General features: G+C 40.7%; 1 protein-coding gene across 9 annotated transcripts in view; it reads left to right on the plus strand.

Annotated features, from left to right (window-relative positions):
- Positions 1-22,829, plus strand: part of LOC128771792 (voltage-dependent R-type calcium channel subunit alpha-1E) — a 67,336-nt gene that overhangs the window by 1,814 nt on the left and 42,693 nt on the right. For 8 of the 9 annotated variants that reach the window (XM_053887760.1, XM_053887676.1, XM_053887937.1 and 5 more), the window contains exons 2-3: positions 7,398-7,951; positions 21,686-21,951. In XM_053887760.1, coding sequence (XP_053743735.1) covers positions 7,431-7,951; positions 21,686-21,951 — 787 coding nt within the window. In that variant the 5' untranslated portion in view covers positions 7,398-7,430. Of the gene's footprint in view, positions 1-7,397; positions 7,952-21,175; positions 21,309-21,685; positions 21,952-22,829 lie in introns of those variants that run through there. The other variant, XM_053888196.1, reaches the window with a different exon arrangement.

Consider the following 22,829-nt stretch of genomic DNA (forward strand, 5'->3'; position numbering starts at 1 on the left):
TCTTTTCCTCAATGAAGCCAAATGGTCATTGTTTGGATCAATGATTCTCTTGGGAGTCTTGTCGGTCTAATCACATTATCACGTGTCGCCCTCCATTCTTAATCTAGTTTGGCTGCCCTCACTTGTTTGCGTGTTTTGTTCATGATTAAATGCCACTGTGATTGTGCTTTAGTAGCAAACTTCTATCGCAAGACTTAAAGAATATAATAACACAGGAAATGTTTAAAACCTCAGTTTGTTTTCTCATTCTTCAAAAGCCTGGATAAAGGCTATCCAAACATTTTTTTTCCAGTTGTGCTCATGAAAGGACCAGTCAATGGTGGTAACATTTGCTAGCTCCTCTCTAGTGGTCTAAAGTAAGCAACTGCAACGTAATTCTGCTTCATAATTGATGGTCTGCGTTTTTGCCTCAAACGTTTCTGTAATTTATTTGTATTTATGCATGCAAGTAGAAATAAATGGACTCCCTACATTGCTCATAAAAACCAGATTGATCAATGTCAGTGTTTTTTCTTTGTGAGTTTGTCAGTTTTTATGATGCAAAACAAACAATAATAGTAACACAGAAACATGCATGTACCGAAATTATGGTTATTAATAATGGTTGTTATGGTTATTAAAAGAGACAGAGTTGAGATTATGGAACATATACTACCTTAAAAAAATCATGTGTATAAGTCAGTGTTTCACCACCATGAAGTACTGCTTAGCATCTTAAACCTGACTATATTTTCCCCTGGAATAGTCACTGAAAGTTCTATCTACACAACGCCATAATCACTGATCATTAATATTAAATAAGCAAATCATTAGTTCATTAATACTGAACATGTCCTCCCTAAGCTGGAGTGTTATTGATATTTTCTTCCCCTGCCCTTTGGCAATTAACATTTTGCTCGTAACTCATCTCAGGTCATCATTTGTTACCGTCAATTTTTTTTGGCACTTCAGTACAAGAAAACAAATTCAAGAACAACAAATTCCCTGGTCCCCAACATCAGTTCAATGGAATTATTCGTGACCTCCAATAAAGACATTTGAATGGTCCTCAAAATGTTTGAACATTTGGAACTTAAGTGAAGTGTTTCTCTTTTGAATGGTGATTAAATTCAGCTTCTTCTGGCAAGAATTCCATCTGAGTTTCTATGTAGCAAGTACGATGCTCAATGCAAAGAGACCAGACCAGACCACAAATATGAAACTAATATACAGACACTTGGATGATTCTGAGAGTGCAATGATAGGGCTCTCTGGGAAAGTATGAATTGCAGTCAAATCTATAGACAGGAACATCTTAAGAAAACTGCAGGAGGGAACCTAAATCATCTCTGTGTCAAGTTTGATGTTCTCCAAATGCTTGTTCAGGTTTTTTCTGTGTTCTGCGACAAACTTGTGGCCTGTCTGGGGTGTTTCCCCACCATGTCCCCACCTACCATCAAACGGCAGAAAATGAATGAATGTCTTTTTACAATTATAAGTAATACCACATTCAGTATTTCATGTTTAAGACAAGTACGAATGGTCTAGTTAGTGAGACGGAGCTGAACTGGTTTATTTCTGTCCTGAATGTTTCTATTTTAAACATGGTGGTGTTGCTTTTTTTGCGGAAGAATTGGAGAAATGTCAGCGGCCTTTTTGTGTCTTTTCCCAATGGATCACTGAGTGCACTGAATGTGTGTGACTGTGTGTTCATGTATGTGAGGGGAGGGCTTTATTCTTCTGGCTTTCGGGAAAATGGATACAGTCATGCTATTTTGCATTAGTGTACTGAAATATTTTTATGGGATATAAGCTTGTGTGGTGTATCGGTTGTACTAACATCACATGAAATGTATTTGTGGTGCACATTGTCGATGCTTATTGGATTGTAAGAAAATAATTCCAGCCTAAAAGCTGAATAGAAGCGCATAATATTACACACACTCAGCCTCAATCTAAAATGGTATGAAATATAAAATCATAGTTCACTCATATCTACCCACTCATCTCACCATATCGATTTATTGTTCATTGAAGGGACTGACATATATATTATTTACACACTGACACTTAAAAGCCTCAGTTTAACAAGTGGATATTACATTTTAACCATAATAAAAAAGAAGTTTAACTCAAATTTAACAAAGAAATTCAATTCTGCCGCTTTATACACTACATCATGTTCTTGAAGTCATTCTACAAAATATTTCTCACAAAATGAAACAAAGTCATCATCATTAAAGTGTATAAAAACACATGTATACGAATCACTTGGATGGATTCAGTCTTCCCACGTTGTGAAGTGGGTCCATCAATGGGCAGTGTAATAGCTGGAGGGTGATCCATCATGTTGAGCACTGATCTTGGTTCACTGAAAAGACTTGGACAGCAGTTCCTCTGTCAGGCCTTTCATTTCCTTCCACACTGCACGAGCCATTACATATTCTTTCTATACAATTAGTCGATATGCCATATTCAGTGATCTCAAACCGGCAGTAGGTAGCAGTAGCGTCATATAGCTTCAATAAAACACACAGGAGATGTGATGTGTGTTTTCCAGCCAACCACAGAAGTTTCAATAAAATGAATTACACTAAGTCAAACACCCTAATACTCATCTTCTGCCACTTTGTGTTTGGTGTACCTAATACACACATCTAATTTCAAGGCTAAACATAATGGAAAGAGACTGAAAGATTTAGTGTCTCCAAACATGAACCAGTACCAGAAGCACAAAACACTTCAATTGCCGTCATTGAAAAAGTCATGTACAAGTATGTAATATTTGGAAAATTCAAAATTTGAGGGGGGCAATCTTTGACAGTGTATGCTGTAGTTCCAGTATTTCCATTTAATGAGCTGCAAGTTTTCGTGGCGGTCCTTCATGGTGGCTGATGTAAATTAAAGTGAAGGTTCAGGTAGGAAGATAAATAAATAACTTTTAAATCGAGTCTGCTCTCTTGTGGTGAATGGATGGCAGTGGTACTTCAATGAGCGTGGATCACTAACTAGCTGACGTGTTGCTGTTGCATAACAACCTTCTCTTGAAGGTCATCACATCAGCGGGTACTCTTTGAGAAATGGTCTTTCATCAGGTGATTTTGTTTTTCAATCACCGCTTTAATCCTTTCGCTCATTATATATTCTAAGTTTATTGAATCAGATCAATTAAAACTCAATTAAATATTCACGTTTTTCTTGACCATTTACTCTGTTTGTAATACTAAATCTGTGCATATCTTGAATGTTGTCATGTGCTTGCAGGCACTCTCCTTCATCTTCCCCCCACAGTCAAAAAACACTGTTGCGGTTCATTGTTGAGACTTTCTTCTCTGTTGATGTGAGAATATGTGCATGAATGGTTGCCTGTATATATGAGTCCTGTGATGGACTGGTGACCAGGTGAGTGTGTTCCCGACCACTTGCCCTATGTAACTGGGAGAAGCTCAAGATGAATGTGAATGATGAATGCAAGTATATTCATTGTGACATTTCACCTGCCTCTTTGGCCCAGAGTGGGTGTGGTTCCGACTTTGCAAGCGTGTATAGGTTGACTGGTTGGAACAAAAGCCTTCACCCGCTGCAGCCTTTCAAGCACCAGTTTGACGACTCTCCTCTCCCCGAATGTTTTCTCAAATATATCAACATACCAAAACACAGTCACTTGTGCAGTGGTTTCAATGCCAGTACTAATATCTGAGTCCAATCCAGATTGCACCCTTATAAATCTGATCTTTGTGCTTTTCCATCGCACTGAAGTCACAGCGACATAATGGTCGTATGAAACTTTAATAACCCTGGAGGGTGAGTTGGTGATTGCTATAGCACTATAGTTTGCTAATATTCCAGATCCTCTAAAAACTCTGGTGACATTTGGAGAACTGCTTGTTGAGTTTCACTGGTGACATATAGATAGGACACTGTTGAACCAAAGAATGTCCTAATGTCTTTGTGATCAAATATTCATCATTGTGGTTGTGGTGCCTGATACAGCTCCGATGACTGAGGAGAAATGCAGTCATCATCTGGTACAGCAACACTAATGTCAGGACTGTACTTATGGTCTCATAATTTTCATTGTGTTGATGCTGCCTGCTTTCTAATTGCCGTCATTGAAGTCCGTTTCCTGCTCCATCACCATCTTGTTCACAGGAATATGTGACATTAGTGTCAGAGTCACATGAGTTTCACATCATGACATATGCTTTAATTTCCACATCTTGCTTTTAATTGAGTGATCTCATCACTTAAGTTAAAATTTTCCCCAATGCGGGACATATAGAGGACGTCTAACAATATTCTGTCATATTTACTGCCCCATGTCGTCCACAGCTCTCGCTTAGTTTTTTAAATTCCTGACTGAAGGGATGTTGTTACAAACCTCGCTGTTCATGTTCCTCACAAACACTCCTCACAAAGAGAAACCTTGAAATACAGCATGAAAGTAAGCTAGGAGAAACACATCTAAAAACAAGGGGAGGGACTGGATTGGAGCAAAAGGTAGGTTTTCTCATCAATGTATTGTGATTAATCATATTTTTATATTTGACCCCAGATTGATCAAAGCTAAGTTGAATCTGTACAGATGGGCTTAAATGTCAGGTGGAAGTGCTCCAGTGATGAGCGAACTCATTGCTGCACAAAGTGCTCAGAACAAGGTTCTTTTGTTTCTAACCTGAACTGTCCATCCATAAGCGTAATTTCATTCGTCTCCATCATCACTAATGTTATGACATCACGTTGTATAATGCCTGGAATTGGTGCACATGAAAATGAATTATAGAAAAAAGACCAGCAAAGTATTTGCGACTGTTACAATATGTAGTATGTTTCAGGGGGAAAAAAGAAGTTCAATGTCTCTTAATTTCAAGGTCTGTTTACCTTTTAAAATCGCTGTCAGGTGTTGGACCAGCAGGACAAGACAGCAATTTGACCGCCGGACAGGAACAGCTAAACATGTGCAAAAGCGTTTCCAGGTCTTGAGGTGAATGCACACATTTGATTTTGAGGAAGCAGTCGTGATGCTATTGCTCTTACTGTTCAGAGCAAAGGAACGTGGAGAGTTAAAGGCTGGTTCTGAATCCATTATGTCACTGTAAGAAGGACAAGGCTGCTGCCAAGGAAGGTAGTTATATTCATGCTTTTGATTCAGTCAGCTCGAGAAAATATTCCACCATCCAGCTGTTCACATCGTCAAAACACCAGAGTGACTGAACCGCTCATCAGCCTGCATATTACTGTATATAGGAATGCAATTTTAAAAGCCATTTTTGATAATAGGTCAAAATGACTTTTGGAAAATGTCACCAGGGGGTGCTTAAAGTGATTTTCTGGGATTTTTATCACAATGTAAAACATACATTATCCAGCTGCCACTTTGAAATACTTTCAAATAATCCGCTTTTCTATGCTCAGAAAATTGAACGTAATAAAAACTGGAGGATTCCATCCGATGATGTTGGCACCACAGGCTTCTCTGTAGCACAGAATATAAATGAGTTTGATTAGTGAGTGGCAGCACTTAAGAAAATGTGCGCGTGGGTAAGACTTTTAGAGTCTGTGTGCTAACGCCACAATGATCACTTCACATTTTTCCAGATTACCAATTCTCAGGATGCATACGTAGCATGACATTGAATGCTTTTCAAAATTAAACACGTCTATAGGTTCATTTGTGCCATTCCAAATTTGACCCTGCAACAGTTCAGTCAGAGAGGACTTCCTGACACATTCTTGGTCTCACATCAGGGGGAGGATGTGGAGGAAATATGGCATTCAGTAATGCAGTTTAGTGGGCAGCAGGTGTGAGAGGGGGTTCGCCTGTCAGGGGCTCTTCTTCACTCCTCATTAGTGACACCCTGGACACCAGGCAAACACAAATAAGCATGATGCCGTGTGACCACGCAGAAATGAGGTACAAGATCAAAGAAGTCATTCTAAAGAAGGAGCTTAGTTTGCCATTTAGAACACAAAGGGTTTGTGTATAGTTAAACGCCTGTGAAACTGTTTTGTTTCTTGGTTTGTTTCTTTCAACTGTGTTTGTGTGTGTGTGTGTGTGTGTGTGTGTGTCGCTGAGATGAATATCAAATTCTATTGCAAATGTGGCTACACACAGTATAGTTGTGCACATGTCTACAGTGATTGAAGTGAGATGCCAACAGTGTCTTGGAGGAACCATTAAGATATGGTAAGCCTTCTCCATGGGAAGTGCACTAAGGAATGACAACGTAGGTCTTGCTTACGTAAAGAATGAGTCTCAAATTGAGTCAGGACATTCTCTTAAAAAGTCTTAAAAAAAAACAGTAATCCATTGAGCAAGATGGCAAAATCCAAAACATGTTCCAACTGGCAAACTAAAACAGAGAAATCCAAAACGTTATTAGAACTGATAAAAACAAAACTAAAAATGTCGACACACTAACCAGAGGCGATGCACGGCTGAGGACGGAACTCACACAGGCAAATATAAAGAAATACAGAACCTCATGTCAGGAGAGCTTAATGTGCTGACAATAAACTTCTGATGAAAGACGATCTAGCAGCTTGTTCCGGGCCCTAGGAATTGGGAAAATCCCTCACTGTAGAAGTGAGATTGCCTCAGCGCCTGACTAGAAAAAGAAGAAATTCTGTCATATGACGCTCCTCTGTCGTTAAATTGACGTGACTTGTACACCGATCTCTTCAAGCGTTAACCCAAGTCCTGCACAAGAGCAGTGTTTCAGAAGAGCTCTCCAGGGTCCTGAATGTTGGTTTTATCAAGTCGGCCTTGTGTGTTGTGTCTCAAACAGTGAAACATGAAAATGATATAAAAGTCATTGTTTATAATTGTGTTAGTTAATCACCTGCAGTCCAGGGTTCAAATCCGACATGTGGACCCTGATCCACTTTTGATGTGGAGTGGATGTTAAACGTGTCTGGTCGATCTCACAGTTTTCTACTAGAGCTCTTCACCCTCCTTATTTAATTATTGACATCTGCCTTATTAACAGCCCACTGTGTGCTCAGCAATCAGCTGTATTTCATGCTGTCTGTGAAGGTATTCCAATGGATCTCATTTCTGTCTTTCACTACTCAATATGGGCTCTAAAATACTGACTACAAATGAATAGATCTTTTGGTCAACTCAATAACTTTTAATTACACGGGTGGCACACACTTTTCTTTGGGTAATATACTGTTTAAAATACATAAATGGGTTGGAAAAATGGACAGAGCGTGTCATACTTTTTGTTTTGCAAGAAAAAGTGTTTGACTTCTCCGATTGTCTTTACGTCTTATTTGGCCCCAATGTTTCTTCCATGGAACCTTCAGTGTTTTCATGATCTTTACTGCAGGCTGGATGAGTTAAATTCATCTTTCTTACTTTACAAAAGATGCAGAAATTATGCTGACACCTTCCCCTCTTCTTCTGTCTCCAGCATTATGCTGACATCCCAGGCTGCAGTCCAATCATGCTGGAGCAGGGTTCCTGTTCAATCAGCTCTCAGTCTCTGACCCGGGACCACGAGGCCCTTGCTTTATCCGGAGCCACCAGGAGGCAGGATGAGGGTCCGGTCTTTGGAATGGGGTCGATGTATGGAAGCAGCACACCTCGACACCTTCTCCACACGCCCGATGACGGTGAGAGCTGGCAGAAGCACCGTGCCGGACTGGCCGGCGGTTCCAGACTCTACACTGCCACCCAGTATTTCCTGGAGCCACAGAGCCTCTCAACCAGTCACGACACCCTATACCTTCCTCACACGTCCGGCCACACGCCTCCTCTTCACCAAAATCGCCTGGGCCTTTCTCTTGACGTCACATCACCATTTGACATAGGGGGCGGGTTCCTGGGGGCCGATGGAGAGTTGGCAGTTAGCCCCAATGTGATCAAGAGACGCCGTGGAGGCCTGATTGAACAGAGGGACATTGTGAAAGCCCATCAAGCCCACAAGATCCACAGCACACCACAGGCTCGCCGCAAAGAGTGGGAGTGAGTATGATGTTGCTATTACTGAATATAGTGCTGTTCGTTTACTTGGCTTTGCAAGCCAGCACATCACATAAATATATGTGATATATATCATTAAATCCCTTTTTAATGCTGCTTTAACTGATGCCAAATCATCTGTAATTGTAGCAGCTGCATGCTCTGATGTGATTGGTCATCACCAGCCTTGGATGACAGATGGTTCACAGTTGGCCTGAGTTCAGTGTGCGTCTAATGAAATTCAGAGGAGCACTTCACTTCTAACAAGAAGTCATTGCCTGATATCCAAAAGCCTGACGACGGTTCACCTGCACATGCCATGTGCGATCATGTTTATATATTTACCCGCTTCCTGCCCTGTGGTGCTTTGGAATTACCAGCTGATTATAACTGAGAATGACCCCCTCTGTTTTCCTGCTGAAGCTGGGGCTTCACCTCTTGCAGCCTGGGCCCCCGTTGCGTCGACCCCCACTCCTTCCTCACCACAGGTATAGGATACTGCTGCCCATGCTGTGTTCTGCAACCAGCTCAAGGAACAAACAGTTGGTGATCGTGCAGACAAGTACAAACTGAAGAGGAGGATGTTAGTCATAGTATTAGTTATTACACGTTGACAATATTTAAATACTCTGCCTTTAGTAGTATTGAAACGTGTGCTACTCTGTTTGGATGAATAATGAGCCTGATCCAAAACAGTTTTCTGGACTGCCTGGTGGGATTTATATAATTCTACCTGTCAGGTGTGGGTTTCGCTGCAAGTGTGTGTCACGGTCACAACCACCAGAGACAATTCTATTTCATCAAGGAGCCACCCAGCATTTGCTTAGTGTGGCTAATAATGTGACATGACACCTGGAACGTCACCTGCTCTTCTGAGCAGTCAGGTTTGAGAAGCCTTGTACGTAAGGCAGCGTCACTTCACATTGATTGCAGGTGCACCAGTATTGACTTTGTTTAGGATGACAATGTTGTCAATGCACAATTTTCTCCAAAACCAGGTTGTGCTGTTTCCAGGAATGAGATTTCCTGTCTCAGGGGCGCGCTCAGTTCGACGTGAGTCCTGTCGACATGGTCATTCAGCATTGAGATAAGGCATAAAGACACAAGGGTCTATTTGGCACGCAGTTCTGCATGATTCGTCTTCATGTATGAGAATGGAACACGGTTCATGTGCACACGTCTGCAGCAATCTGAAGTTGTTATTTTGGGCAGTTCTTGATTATTACATATTTTAGCATGACAGTAATGACAGTGGTCAGAATGAATGTGGCAGTTAGGGAGAAACAGGAATGTTAGCAGTATGAGAATGGTGATGAATGACGCAAGTGTTCGATGTTAAATTACTCACATAGATCCTGACTAAAATGCCGCAGCAACAAAACCTTAGCTTAGTCCTGTTCAGGGTTGAGCCCAGCCCAGTGGTGATGCGTCGAGAGGCAGCAATACAAGCACAATACAACCACACTCACCATTCACACATGCACACACACAACTAGGGGCCATTTTAGAATGTCCAGTTAACCGAGTGAGCATGTCTGAGGCTATATATATAGCCCGAGGCATATATATATATATATATATATATATACACATACATACATACACATGTATGTATGTGTACAGCCTTTTTTTGCCAAGCAGCATCTCATCCAAACACTTTGAGTCCTTTAATGAAAGAGGAGATTAATTCAGCAGATTTATTGTGGAAAGCACAGAGAGGAATTAATAGTGACTCATGAGCAGGATTTTAGCTTGAGAATGATTCATTACCTAATTTCATGTCGTTTATTTTCATGAAGTGTTTTGACAGCTCATTCTCGATTTAATCTGACTAAAGATAATTACATTGATGCGTTCATCAAGTTGGAGGTACGGCGAGTCTTTGTGTCCTAATTGTGCCCCAACGTACATGAGGAGGGTTATGATTATTATATGTTTGTCACTACTGATATGTCTCCCAAACTGTGAAAGAAGTGTTTATTGATTTTGATTTCATAGTCCTATCCAGGGTTGACGTTAATGTTAATCCTTTATACCTTTGTAATGCTTTAGATTAGGTAGCACATATTAACTGAAGTACTTATTATTGAGTGGATTAACTGCATGTGAGGTTGTTTTTTTGGCACTTCTTAGGAACTTCAGCCTTTATTCTGAATAAAAAATGGTTCATCCTGAACTACCTGATTACCACTGTCATTCTAATTCATCATAGCAGGAACACATCATTTAATTGACCATGTTCATACACCTCTTCGCAAGTGATGTGAAAAAGACGCAGCCAAAATGGAGAAGAGAAAAGCTGTAAAAAAGGTCTTGTGATTCATCAAGGACAGTAATTGAGATGACTCTCACAAAGTGAAATCGGGCGCTCCGAGCTGAAAGAAGAGGAACACATAAAGACGTGGTTTCAAATAATGGCCTTGGGAGACAAATGGCCAGTATAAACTGCAATTGATAATTAGCAAAGCAGAATTCTGAAAGTGACTCATCAGGATTGTTTTCCAGTAACAAGGTTTGCACAGCAGAATTTCTTGTTAAGCAAATTGTACCAGTCTTGAAATGTTTCTCTCCTCTCGCCATTACCTTCTTCATCTCCTCAGCATGACACCTCTCATTGGCTCTGCTGTAACAAGTTGCAGTATAAGCTAAAAAAAAATGTAAGCATCGTGTCCACATTTCTTTCAATCGCTGACAAATGATCTTGCTGCTGCTGCTGCACCCTGACCAAAAGACACAAACGCACACATTTTCCAGTTATATGGAGACATGTAGAAGGATGTCTCATCAACTATTTGTGCAATATGTCACACGTGTTGAGTAAATCCTGCAAAAGGTGAACACAGCAGCACATCAATTCTGATGTGTGTAATGGTGTGTGTCTCTCTCTGTGTGTGTGCATTGTGTTATCTCTGCAAAACCGTCGTCCACTGGGTGACTTTGGACTGATTCTTATTTCTTCTGATCACAGTGTGATTGGAGCACACTTGCTGTGCCTCTGGCCATCCATAAAACATCCACCCAACTTCATTGCTCATAGCTGCGGTTGGAAAATTGCCTGCTTTCACTCTTTGCACACTGAGCGCAGGCCTCATTAGAACAGGACAAGGAAAAATAGAGTCATTTCACATGGTACTGAATGAGTGTTTGTGTTGGCACGGAATGTGAGCAGCTGATGTTGTAATTGATAATAGTGTTACATTCTGTTTGCAAGTGGGAGAGTAGGACCACCCTGGATATTTCAAACTTCATGAGATGCAAATATTTTTAAGTAATCTAAGAGTTACTGTTTTGTATGTCCCGCATCATAGGTTGTATTGATGGATGGATGTTGAACAAGACTATTGCGACAGTTTGACTTTTAGCACCTGCCTCTACTGAGTTCGACGAACCCCGTGTAGAGCGTAAGGTTTTCCCCAGCACTTCTACTTCAATGCTGAGATTTTTCCAACATAGAAACACGTTTTCCACTGCTGGAGATCCTGGGGAGAACCCTGGAATCGTTCAGTTGTTTTGCTCCAAAGTTTCCATTTTCTCCAGCGTACAGCTCTGATAGAGCCTCTCGCTGTGGTTTATTCGCGACCTGTTGAGCAGTGATTCAGAGGGTAAGAGACCACCAACTCCACTTAGTCCACCAGCGGTTTCATCTATCCTAATTGTCAGTCGGCATTTAAGGGAAGTGTGATCAATGTTTCAAGCAGAACAGTAATTGGACGGCAGAGAATGCTGTGTGGTTGCACAAAAGCCGTGTTTTGCATACAAACAGCATCACGTAGCCACTTTCAGCTTTACATTTATTCCACATTGCTTTCCTCATTATAAGCTGCTGCAAAGCTGGAATGCAATTCAGTATCAATATATCGCCTCCACTGGTGCAAAGAGACTTTTGTCTAAGCCACTGAAAAATGATTGACTCCTCAGATGTTCTTCTGTCTGCTATCATTTCAACAGCTAGAGATTTGGCCTCCTCCGGTCTGCAGTCCTTCGTTATTGTCCACAGTCAGAGGCCTAGTGCCTTCTAAATGTCAGAGGTGTTTGTCAAAGGTGAATTATTAATAACATCTTGGTGAAAAGCCATTTTTACAAACACAAAACTATCAACAAAACCCAACAGCTACACTTGTATTCAAGCTGGTGTGCACTTTCCTTCACAGGACAGGTGTTTTCTAGCCTCTTGGTGACTGAATTGCTAACTGAATACGTGTTGTTTTAATCTCCGATGAGTTTTGATCTAATACAATCATCAACACTGATGGTCATTTTATGGAGCTCCTAAAGGCCGTGACAATGTTGCGAAAGCACCTTCTCTTCTGTCATGTAACCAGCAGCTATTGTCGATGAGGTCTAGTAATATCAGAAGATTCCAGACAGTTTTCAGCTCACCTGAGGTCACAGGAGCAGCAGCTGAACCAAGGAGACCTAGACCACCCAGATACCTCCGCTAGATTTTCTGGGGAGAACAAGTATTGCCCATGAGTCTTTCGCCCTGTCCGCAGATCAATAGGGTCACCTGATAGTTCCCAGTACTCTGAACTGCAGTTGGACTTGTAAGCGGAACGGCCTGTCCCCCAACTCTGAGGTAGAGAGGAGCTACGACTACATTCACTGGAGAGCACAATGTTCATTGTGGATTGGGGTCTGTCATCTTCTTTATTTGTGACAGCACAAAGATGTTCAACCAGGGCTACTTCACAGTAAATTATGCTCTAGTGTGTAAAATTCCCGCTCTTGTGAGGGAAGGTAAATTCATTCTCTTTGTCTGTGTGTGCGTGAGTGTGTGTATATGCCTCTGCGTTAGTCTTCGTGAAACCTTCATTTGCCCACTCATTTGTAACTAAATGCTAATAGAAATGTTCTTGGTTTATCTTCTTCTTACTTCTGTTCTGGTTGTGCCTGCTGTTATCTCTTATCTTGTCTCTTATCTCCGGGATGAGACATTGTTGTTTGACAAATTTATAGGTACTTCGACCATCAAATGTTTGTCACCATGGTCTGCGGAGTTTTATTTTGTTTCGCTTTTTGCATATGATGTGGTGCTGTTGGCTACATCTGGCTGAGACCTGCAGTGGTCACTGGAATTGTAAAGAATCTGGAATGCTTCCCCTCGGTTTGGTATTGATCCTTCCGTAAGTGTGAGGGAATGAGTTTCTGTTATCTGTCCTGAAGAATTACCATTGATTTCCATCAAAAGTGCGAGTGTTTCCCCTGGGCCAGACCTGGGAAATCTGGTCCTCTAAGGGCCGGTGCACAGTGTTGTTCCAACTAGTTAAGCACTCATGAGGTGTCAATGAGGTGTCAGCTGAAACACGCAACATCAGAGTGAAAGTCAGCCATGTGTGCTCTTGACTGGTTGGATCAAAAACCTGCACCCACTGTGGCCCTTTGTGGAAGTAATTGCCCACCTCGACGGAGGAGGCACCAGAACTGGTGAGGTGTTCATCCCCTGAACAATTGAACGGACTTCCATGTTGGAGCAATTGTTGCCAAGGACTGCATCTGTATTCTGCTAAAAGAACAGGGAACAGCCAGGTTTAGAAGGTGTTTCTTGAGATGTGGCCCCTTTACTCAATATTGAGGAGCATTTCAAATTGGAGGCTGCTGAACCTGCAGAACCTGGCCACATAAAGATCTTAATAGCTATCCTTCATGTTTCTTCCAATGTGATTTGTCACTCACGTTACCTTGTGTGGTACCCCACACATAAACCTACTCACCTTTGACAGCCAGGCCGTACCCCTCTCATTTGCAATAACAGAGGGGAGCAATGCGGCCCATCTGGTGATGTAACCTCCTGCCAACGCTCTCCAATAAAGACCAGTTATCATCACTGTTCTCCCTGGAGGACTGTATTTTCAAATATGAGGCCATTCCAGTGTAACAAACAGGAAGTGGCCTATATTTCCATGACGCAGACGTTCACCTGGTTGTCCCCATTCTCTATCGTATATACTCAAAATTGAAGACTAATATGCTTGTACCATGCGTCTTGTGGCCCCTGGCCTGCTTACCGACATTGCAAATGATTCCCAAGGGAATTCTTTATGATGTATTACCTTTGGTTCTCACATGACAGCAGCATAGACTCTCCGTTGGCATCGGAACTTTTCCCACAAGAGTGCCTATGTTCGGTCTGCTCCAAATCCCTTGTATGTCTCTTGTTAGTGGGCTATAAACTGATACTGAACTATCTATCTGAGATTGGACTTGTGACCTGCTGAAGGTGGCCCTCAGCTGGGCATAAGTTCCAACCCTCAGCAATCCATTTAAGGGAATACATGTAAGATACTGAGAAATAAACAAGACAATGGCGTCTGAACATTGGGGTAAAATACTTTTGACTTGCCTTTGCCAAAATAAAAAAGAAAATCTAGCCTGCAAGGAATAATGATCATGTTTTTTGTTTTACTTCATCTACTGCACAATGGACCCCAAGCTCATGTCATAGTCAAGGTTTAACACTTGTGTTTGAGCCTTCATTTCGGGTTGAAATGCAGGCCAACTATCTGCAGACATTCTTCAAGTATGTATGTGTTATGAGAGAGATTCATCACACCAGTTCCCCACAGAACCTCAGGCCGCTCAGACGCTGCAGCTGCCTGACTTATGTGGCTCCAGGAGGGAACGGTTTTGATGAATGAGAGGAAGGTGCTTGGTAAGCAAACACAGTCATCATCAATAGCTGACATGCGCGCGCCACACAGCCGTTTGGACGGTATGTTTACTCCCCCTACTGGAATTACTGAGAACTTCATCAAAACAAGTTTCAGCTGTTGGGGTTCAGTGGTGGGTTCCATTGATAAAAGCTGATGTTAAATCTACACGTCATTAAAAACCACAATTGTTGAGGAATAGGATCTATAAGAGATCGCTGTTAAGGAAGCACAATCTTACAAGGCCATTGGCAGCATTCAGAGAACAATAATGTTTGAAACTATTCAGCATGTGATCAGCTCTCCTGTTTATAGATTCATGTGACAACTGTGGTTTGTTGAGGTGACATACAATGAACACTCTTTTGTGACATCCTATCCTAGATTGTGGCAGCTCTTAAACCCACCATTGCTTTAAGGCTTTTTTTGGTGCAGGGGTTTATTGACTACTGTCAACTTGACCATCATCTGGTTTATGTATTTAAAAGATTCATGTACTGTAAAGGCCTACTTGAAAACAAGCATGGCGCTTGTTTTGCCTCATAGTTGGACTGACACATAGAGTAAAAAGGTTACTATACTGGACTTACTTTTCTTTATAAGGAACTTTTGACAATGTAGATTATTTGGGAATTGAACCTGGTTCTCTTGTGCAGACCAGTTCAAGTTCCTTTCTCAAGAATTGTAGCAGCGAGGCGGCTTATTTAATAATTACTGTTTGCTGATAACATTGGATTTTGACAAAAAAGAAGAAGAAAAATAAAGAAAAAAGACAATGCACTGATCGATATTTCATAAATAAATTAAGGCTGTCAATGACTGCAGTTGTATTTAAGCTCAATAGCTGAGGACACTTGATGTCTCCTTAATTTTATTGTCGAACCAACAGTGTACAGAAAAATAACGTACCTATATTCTCAATCTCATATCGGTGTGAGTCAACCAGAAACAAATAAGTCAAATGCTTTGATACAAATAATATTTTGAGCGCATTCAGTAACGGTAAGAAACCATACAATGGAGAATGTGGTCGGTTAATATAACCACACAAGCTATAACCAACACGCTGAACCCGACCAACCAATCTTTAACGTTTAGGACTCATAATACAATTAATGATGACGTGTCAATTAATGATGGAGGAATAAGGATTCCTCTTTCTTTTGCCACGAGATGGCGCTGCACTCCAACCAATGCAGCCATTTAGTGCCATCATAGAACAAATGAAACAACTGCAAATTAATTATTTTCACATTTGCAAACCAACCATCACCGCCGCCTGGTACAAGTATAATCTAATCGAATGGGGAAAAAAAAGCGCAATTTATCATTTCCACATCACCAGGTTTTAGCATACAATTGATCTTCATAGCATGGAATTGCAGCAAATTAATCTTCTAATATTCAAGTCATGACTAGAATATTCGAAGATTAATTTGCTGGATTGTCTGTTATGATCGTACATGAGCGTCAACTCATGTTGATGTTCAGGCTGATATTACAATATGGCAGTCCCACCTGTTGATCCAACCTAACCGCATTTGGGTTGTTTAAAAATAAACGTTGCGCCTGGATTGTTGAGATCATGACAGTTGTCTTTATGCTCCGTTCTAAGAGTAATGACTCCATAAATGTAGGGTTACAGCAGATTCATAGGGCTGAGAATAGGGGGCAAGTCAGCTCTGTTGCTAGGAAACAAGAAAAAGAAAGGAAAACAGAGGAGGACAGAAATCTGGGTTGGGTGACAGGATGGTGGGGTAAGACGCTCAGATAAATGCTTGCAGGTCAGTGAGATCAGCACAGACAGAAGGACAGAACAAATGTGCTGTGAGTTCATTTTGTCTCACTCTTCCTTTCTTTGATAAAGATTTTGTAACATAATAATCCTCTGGGTTTTAATTTAAAAACATTAGCCTCACAGGTTAATCTGATCGACTGTGGTTCACAAACAGTTCATTAGTTCATTGGCTAACAAAGCCATATGTGCAAACACCCACAAGCATCAACACACACACGCGCACGCACGCACGCTGCCCTCTCATGTTGCACCCATTACCATCTCAATGAAGCTAAATATAGTCCAAACGTCGAGCCCTTCATCTCGGCACATCAGTAGGTCTGGCTTTGTTGTCTGTCTTTTCCAAGTGCTTGTCAAGCTTTTCCGCGTCACACTCAAGTCTCCGCTCGATGACACGCTAACACAGGGCACATTTAATTTGGAAGGCCGCACATACATTAGAGATAGTTTGCCCCATATATAGAGCATGTCTGATCAGATTTAATCCAGTCATGTCTCAACTGTCACCGCTGCCTTGAAGATGTCTTCACTGTTGCAAAATCACATTATGTGTCTGAACGTAATTTAAATACATATAACATAGAAACCTCTCATGTAACAGCTTCATCAGAGTAGGATTATGTTAGTGAATTGCATGGCAGTTTCATAATATATATAATTTATGTTGTGCCTTCTCTATAAAAACACATGAAGATCACCAAGAAAGCCATCCAGCATCAAAAATAATACTTGCTTATATACTTCATATACTAAATACTCCATTTTATAAACCATATTAAGGTGACAGACTGTTAAATATTTGTACTAGACTTCCACTGTATTTTTATTTTTAACGTCTCTGGTTCAACTTGAGAAACATTTTTGTGACTGTTACTTTTATTTAAAAAAAAAAAAGCTGAACCCAAACCTCCGGAAAGTGGAGGATTCCTCCGAGTTCTTATCTTGTTAAACCACTAAACTGTTAAAAACTAAGGGTTCCTTGGAAAATAGATGTTTAACATCTATTTTGCTGCTTTATTGTTGAAATGATCCAGGTCTTCCCTCACTATCAAACAAGTGTGGCAACATGTTGAGGCTGTATGAGCTGGTTTATTTAAATAGACATGTCAGTGAGGATGGTATAGGTGTTGAAAATGAGAATAGATGAACCAACTTAACTAATATGACTAACTTTAACTGTGCCTCCAAAGTAAAATGGAAGCTCATCATTTATTTAAAAAAATTGCAATTTTCCATATCCATATATTGTGTTGAGACTTCTACAATATTCAATTCAGATTATATGTTGTGTTGTATGTCTCTGTCTATTTTTTATTTATGTATTTTTGAAACTCGTAATTATGAATGACTGAATGAATGTTGATGTCAGTATCTACTAACACAGTTAATGCCTTGCATGACAAATCAGATGACATTTTTATGTCCATTGTATAACATGGCTACATTATTGATGCATTTCACTTCATGCACTTCAGTCAATATTTCGTCTTGCATTCCACAGCGATTGAATAGGAACAGAGGGAGGAGCAGTTCCTTTATGTTGCTCTGTGTGACACAGTGTTGTGTTACTATCGGTCAGTCATGTGGCACAGTTACGCACACAGTTCCTTTTCAATTTCTGTATCATGTAAGAAGAAACACTGATGGAACTGTATGCAATGTATCAATTATGAAGACGCGATATTATGCTTGTACAATTGCCAGATAACTTGTCATATACAGTAACTTTTGCAATGTATTAGAGGAGTTTGAAATTAACATTCATTCATTCATACAGTTTATAATCCGAACAAAACCTAGTGAACCGTTGGTTAATGGCTTAAATCCTTTGAAGGCTGTATTGACTCTGGTGACAGCCATTCAGATATGGCCAGTCTGTATATTTGTAGCTACGCCGAGCTGAAGCCTTTCATTGTCAAGTGTGTCTACATCACTGATGAGCAAGCGTCGACAGCTGCATACAAATTCCTGATAAGACCTTCCTTTTTCCTATATGAAAACTGAAATGTAACCCATGTGCCACTTGATGCTCTTGTAAATCTAGTTATTGTTGTCTTGTCGTGTTTATGCATTGTTCAACACAGCAACAGCCAACATTTGAAGTAAACATTTTGGTGTTTATTTTAATGTTTGTAACGTAGATATGCTATAGAGAAGCTATCTAAACCTCTTAATGTGTTTAATGTTACATACATTTCAGCTATTATATTCTTAACTATTTAAAAAATAAGGGTTTCACTTTCAGTTTAGCATTACTGAAAGCTGTGTTATTTGAGTTACTTTTACCAGGGAAGAGCTGGTTTCTCCTGTCTCCTTCTCCTGACTGTCCCAATTTTTTTCTTTTAGTCACAATATTTATCCTCGTGAATGGCTCATCTGAAGTGCCTAATAAAAGTGGACTGCTCTCATAAAATTTGTGGATGGTTGCTTTAGACTTTGGATAATTCTTCAAGATATTAGCGATAGCATTTTGTACTTCATAACTTCTTATGAACTGTTTATAATGCCAGTAATGTCAAGTGGCTCTGCAGATGCGGAGGGAAAGATGGAGGAGAAAGGAGCGGCAATCCCTAGGATGATTAAGTTCACGTTCATACCAGAGCTAAGACAAGCGTTCATAAAACATTTTTTGCTGAAAGGTTAGGTTATAATTACACCGACGAATGTCGACTATTGGCGTCACCACCAACAAGGCTGTGAGGCATCATCCTGCACTGTAATTATCTGTGTTACTATATGTTATCAGGATAACACAAGCCTCCCCTCGCTCAGCCTGGAGCGATAGATGCTGCTGCCGACCTCCTCCTGGAAGAAAACGGCTCTCTGTCTCACCCTGGAAGTAACAATTCCACTTTGGCAGCTTAATGGGAGGATTTCTGTCCATTATCTGTTCTATTTTTAATTTGGGAAGCCTAATGAGACGGAGGTCACAGACCATTGATCACTGCCTCCATCAAAGAGCCATCACCACTGGTGTCACCTCTACCCTGGAGCACCACGTGTCTTCTTCTACTGCTTCCAGCACCAGCTCTTCTTGATTGTCACTAGCACTGACGCAGTGTTTGAGAATGAATACATCTATTTTGCCTCTTGACAAGAGACTGTCACTCTGCAGGTGAGCTCTGTTTTCATCCTTGACGGGGTTTCATCTCCATTTTGTTAAATGCATTTCCAAATCCAATGAAGGCAAGTTAATCCAGCTCATTTTAAAGTGACGGTGCTCTGAGGGAGGATAAGTCAATGTCGACATTTGCATTTCGTACTGCAGAACACACTTGTTTATGCCTCCCTGTGCACTGTCTAGATACATATGGAAGATAGACTGAGTTGCTAATATGAGAAATAAAGATATAAAATTTCTCAGGGTTCTCCGGTTTCCTCTCACAGTCCAAAGACATGCTCACTAGGTTACTTGGACACACTAAAATTGCCCATAAGTGTGTGTGGGGGTGTGAATGGTGTGTGTGCCCTGCCATGGACTGGCAACCTGTCCAGGGTTTATTCTTGCCTTTTGCCCATTGGGACAGGCTCCAGCACTCGACACAACCCTGAACAGGACTCAGCGGTGGTTAACTGTAGATATGTGTATGTACAGTATATGTATGTACTGTAATTTATTTTTATATTTATTTTTGCATGGTTCAGGTCTGTCCTATTTAAAGAGATGAAACATGTTCTAGTGGTTTTCCCATCATCACCAGAAGTTGCTATATGGCTGTAACGCAAAGACACTGAATTTCAACGTTGAAATTCAAGGGACTCACAACAGCACAGCTCAAAACAGTAGTTTAAATAAAAGTAGAAGACATGCAGTGAGGCAAATACACAAACAAATAAAAAAATAATACGTATACACACAAACACATACACAAAACTGACTGTGCACATTAAACTGATGACAGAAACAAACAAGCAAATAAAGACCGACAATAACACAAAATGACTTACAGTGACACACAGCACCAATAAAAAGGTAATAATAAAACACAGACACACAGTTCTGAAGAATAGGGAAAGTGTGAATAAGTGGCTGAAATTTTAAAAACGGTTTTTCATTCTGTAAAATATGAGAAGAATTACAGAATTGTATGCAGTGTTACAATCATGAAGCCATGTGATATAATGGTTGGGTTGGACATGAGTTATACTCATAGAAGATGTCATGTATAACCTTTACAATGTAATAGAGGAGATTGAAACAAGCATACTAATAATAATAGCCCATCTCAGTGAATCCAGTGAGTTGACGTCATCACATAAAAGCCAGTTTGTAGAAGTGTAGTTTTGAAAGAGGGCACAGAGAGTGAGAGAGAAAGAGCGGTACTCTCATCTATTACATACAGCAATAGTTTAGTTGTTCCACCACTATGTCATTGTACGACTCCTCTTCAGCTCCCTCTCATGTGGTCGCAGCCTTTTAAAAAGGCTCCAAAGATTTCCACCTCTGGAGCCGACATTTTTCCTGATCTTGAAATGGATTGGTAGACTTGGAGATTACAATTACTATGTTCTGGATTACATAATATAAAAGTAGTGGAAAGACAATTTTATATTAAAATGAAACGTGTTTTTTTTTTGTTTGTTTGTTTTTTGTTATTGTTAAAATGATATATTAAATTGTTCTTTTTTTTTTTAATTGCTTAGCTTTAAAGTGTGGCTTTTTATGTGTTGTTGATTTGCATGCTGGCGTTTGTTGAAGCCACAGCATTATCGCTTCACTGTTGTTCAAAAGAACGAATATTATTGATGTCTTTTGTCTCCCTGCCGGCGAAGGACAGCTTTCTTTCAACCATTTTAAGTCGTGGTTCTGTTTGTCTGGTGTCGTGCGCTGTTTGTGGGAAATCGTGCGTGAAATATAAGTTTGGACGGTGGTGGTTCGCGCATGCTCAAAGGAGTCGAGGACAGGCTCGGACTGGTGAGTTACCTGTAAACCACGGGTCGCCGAGGATGGTCGAGGACCTGTTGCTGATTCCTCTCCAAATTTGCCTGTTTTGCTCGCTAAAACACTGCTAAGTTCTTCGTCAGAATTCCTTAAGTGATAACACGATGTTATTTTTGTAGTTTTGAGTTACTTTTGGGGTCAGGACGGAGCTTTAGAATACATAAGCAGCTTGTTTGACTCGGAGACTTGCAGTCGTGTCAGCCGCTGTTCATAAGGATGTGAGGCAGACGATGGACTGAAAGTACCCGCGGTGTCCTTTGGCTTCGGGGGCAGCGCCGCGCCCTGCTTCTCTCGAAAAGATACTGATCCACTTTTCTCTGTCTGCCTTGCGTTCCGGCTCATCCTGACAGAATGGCTCGCTTCGGAGACGACGTCCCGGGCTTGTTGAGCTCCGGTGACGGAGGCTCGGAGCGGACCCGGACCCGCGATGGAGCGGCGGTGTCCACAGGTGGCATCTCCCCGGCTTACAAGCAGACCAAGGCGCAGCGGGCTCGAACCATGGCCCTTTACAACCCCATCCCTGTTCGGGAGAACTGTTTCACCGTCAACAGGTCGCTCTTCATCTTTGGGGAGGACAACGTTGTCAGGAAGTACGCCAAGAAAATCACAGAGTGGCCATATCCTTTCACGCGCGGTAAGATGAGACACTTTTGAAACTGTTTATTCAAGTGATGGTCAGTCATGACCGCTGCTGGAGTTCAGCACCAAGGACAGCGCACACCCCGTCATCCTCTTTCATCCAAGTGAAATGAGATTGACGCCGACTCATATTTCATTTTACATCACTGCAGTTTTATTTACTAATCTAAATAATAATAATAAGAGTAATATCAATAATAAAAAAAGTCATTTATCAAAATATATCCCAGCACTTTTATGACAAAGGTTCATATGTTATAAAAGCACTTGCTATGTTTTTGTTATTATGGAAACATTCAAGGGAAAAGAGAGCCAAACCCAAGTGTTTATCTAATATGGTGCTCCGTATTAGGGAGCTTGATGTGCTTGAACACATCATGAAGTAAAGAAAAACAGTTAGAATGTTGGGTATTTATAGTATCCAGCACTATATAGCAGATCATGTTCAATGTGCGTAGACACGCTACACATTTGTGCATCATGATTGGATGATGCCACTAAAATTTGAAATGGATAGTTAAGTCCTTCAATAGCATGACAAATGTTACAGAACGACTAATGTATAAAGAAAAAAAAGTTCTGGTGATGGTGTTCTGTTGCAATGCTTGACTTAAGGATGGAGGCATTGAACGTAGCCCTTGTGGCAATAATGGAGAATCTATATAGAAGATTGTGCATATCTGCTGATCAAAAACATTTATCTGAATTTCTTTTTCATGTATGCTACTACTTATGAGTATTACAAATTGGATTTACAATGTCGAAAATCAATTATATCAAAGTAAGTCTCCCTTTACTGCTCGTCCTTGGAGAAGTATCACTCACTGCAAGGTGATGTCATCATGCACTTCTCAA

This window comes from Synchiropus splendidus, chromosome 1 (assembly GCF_027744825.2).
Source record: "Synchiropus splendidus isolate RoL2022-P1 chromosome 1, RoL_Sspl_1.0, whole genome shotgun sequence".
Lineage (NCBI taxonomy): Eukaryota > Metazoa > Chordata > Actinopteri > Syngnathiformes > Callionymidae > Synchiropus > Synchiropus splendidus.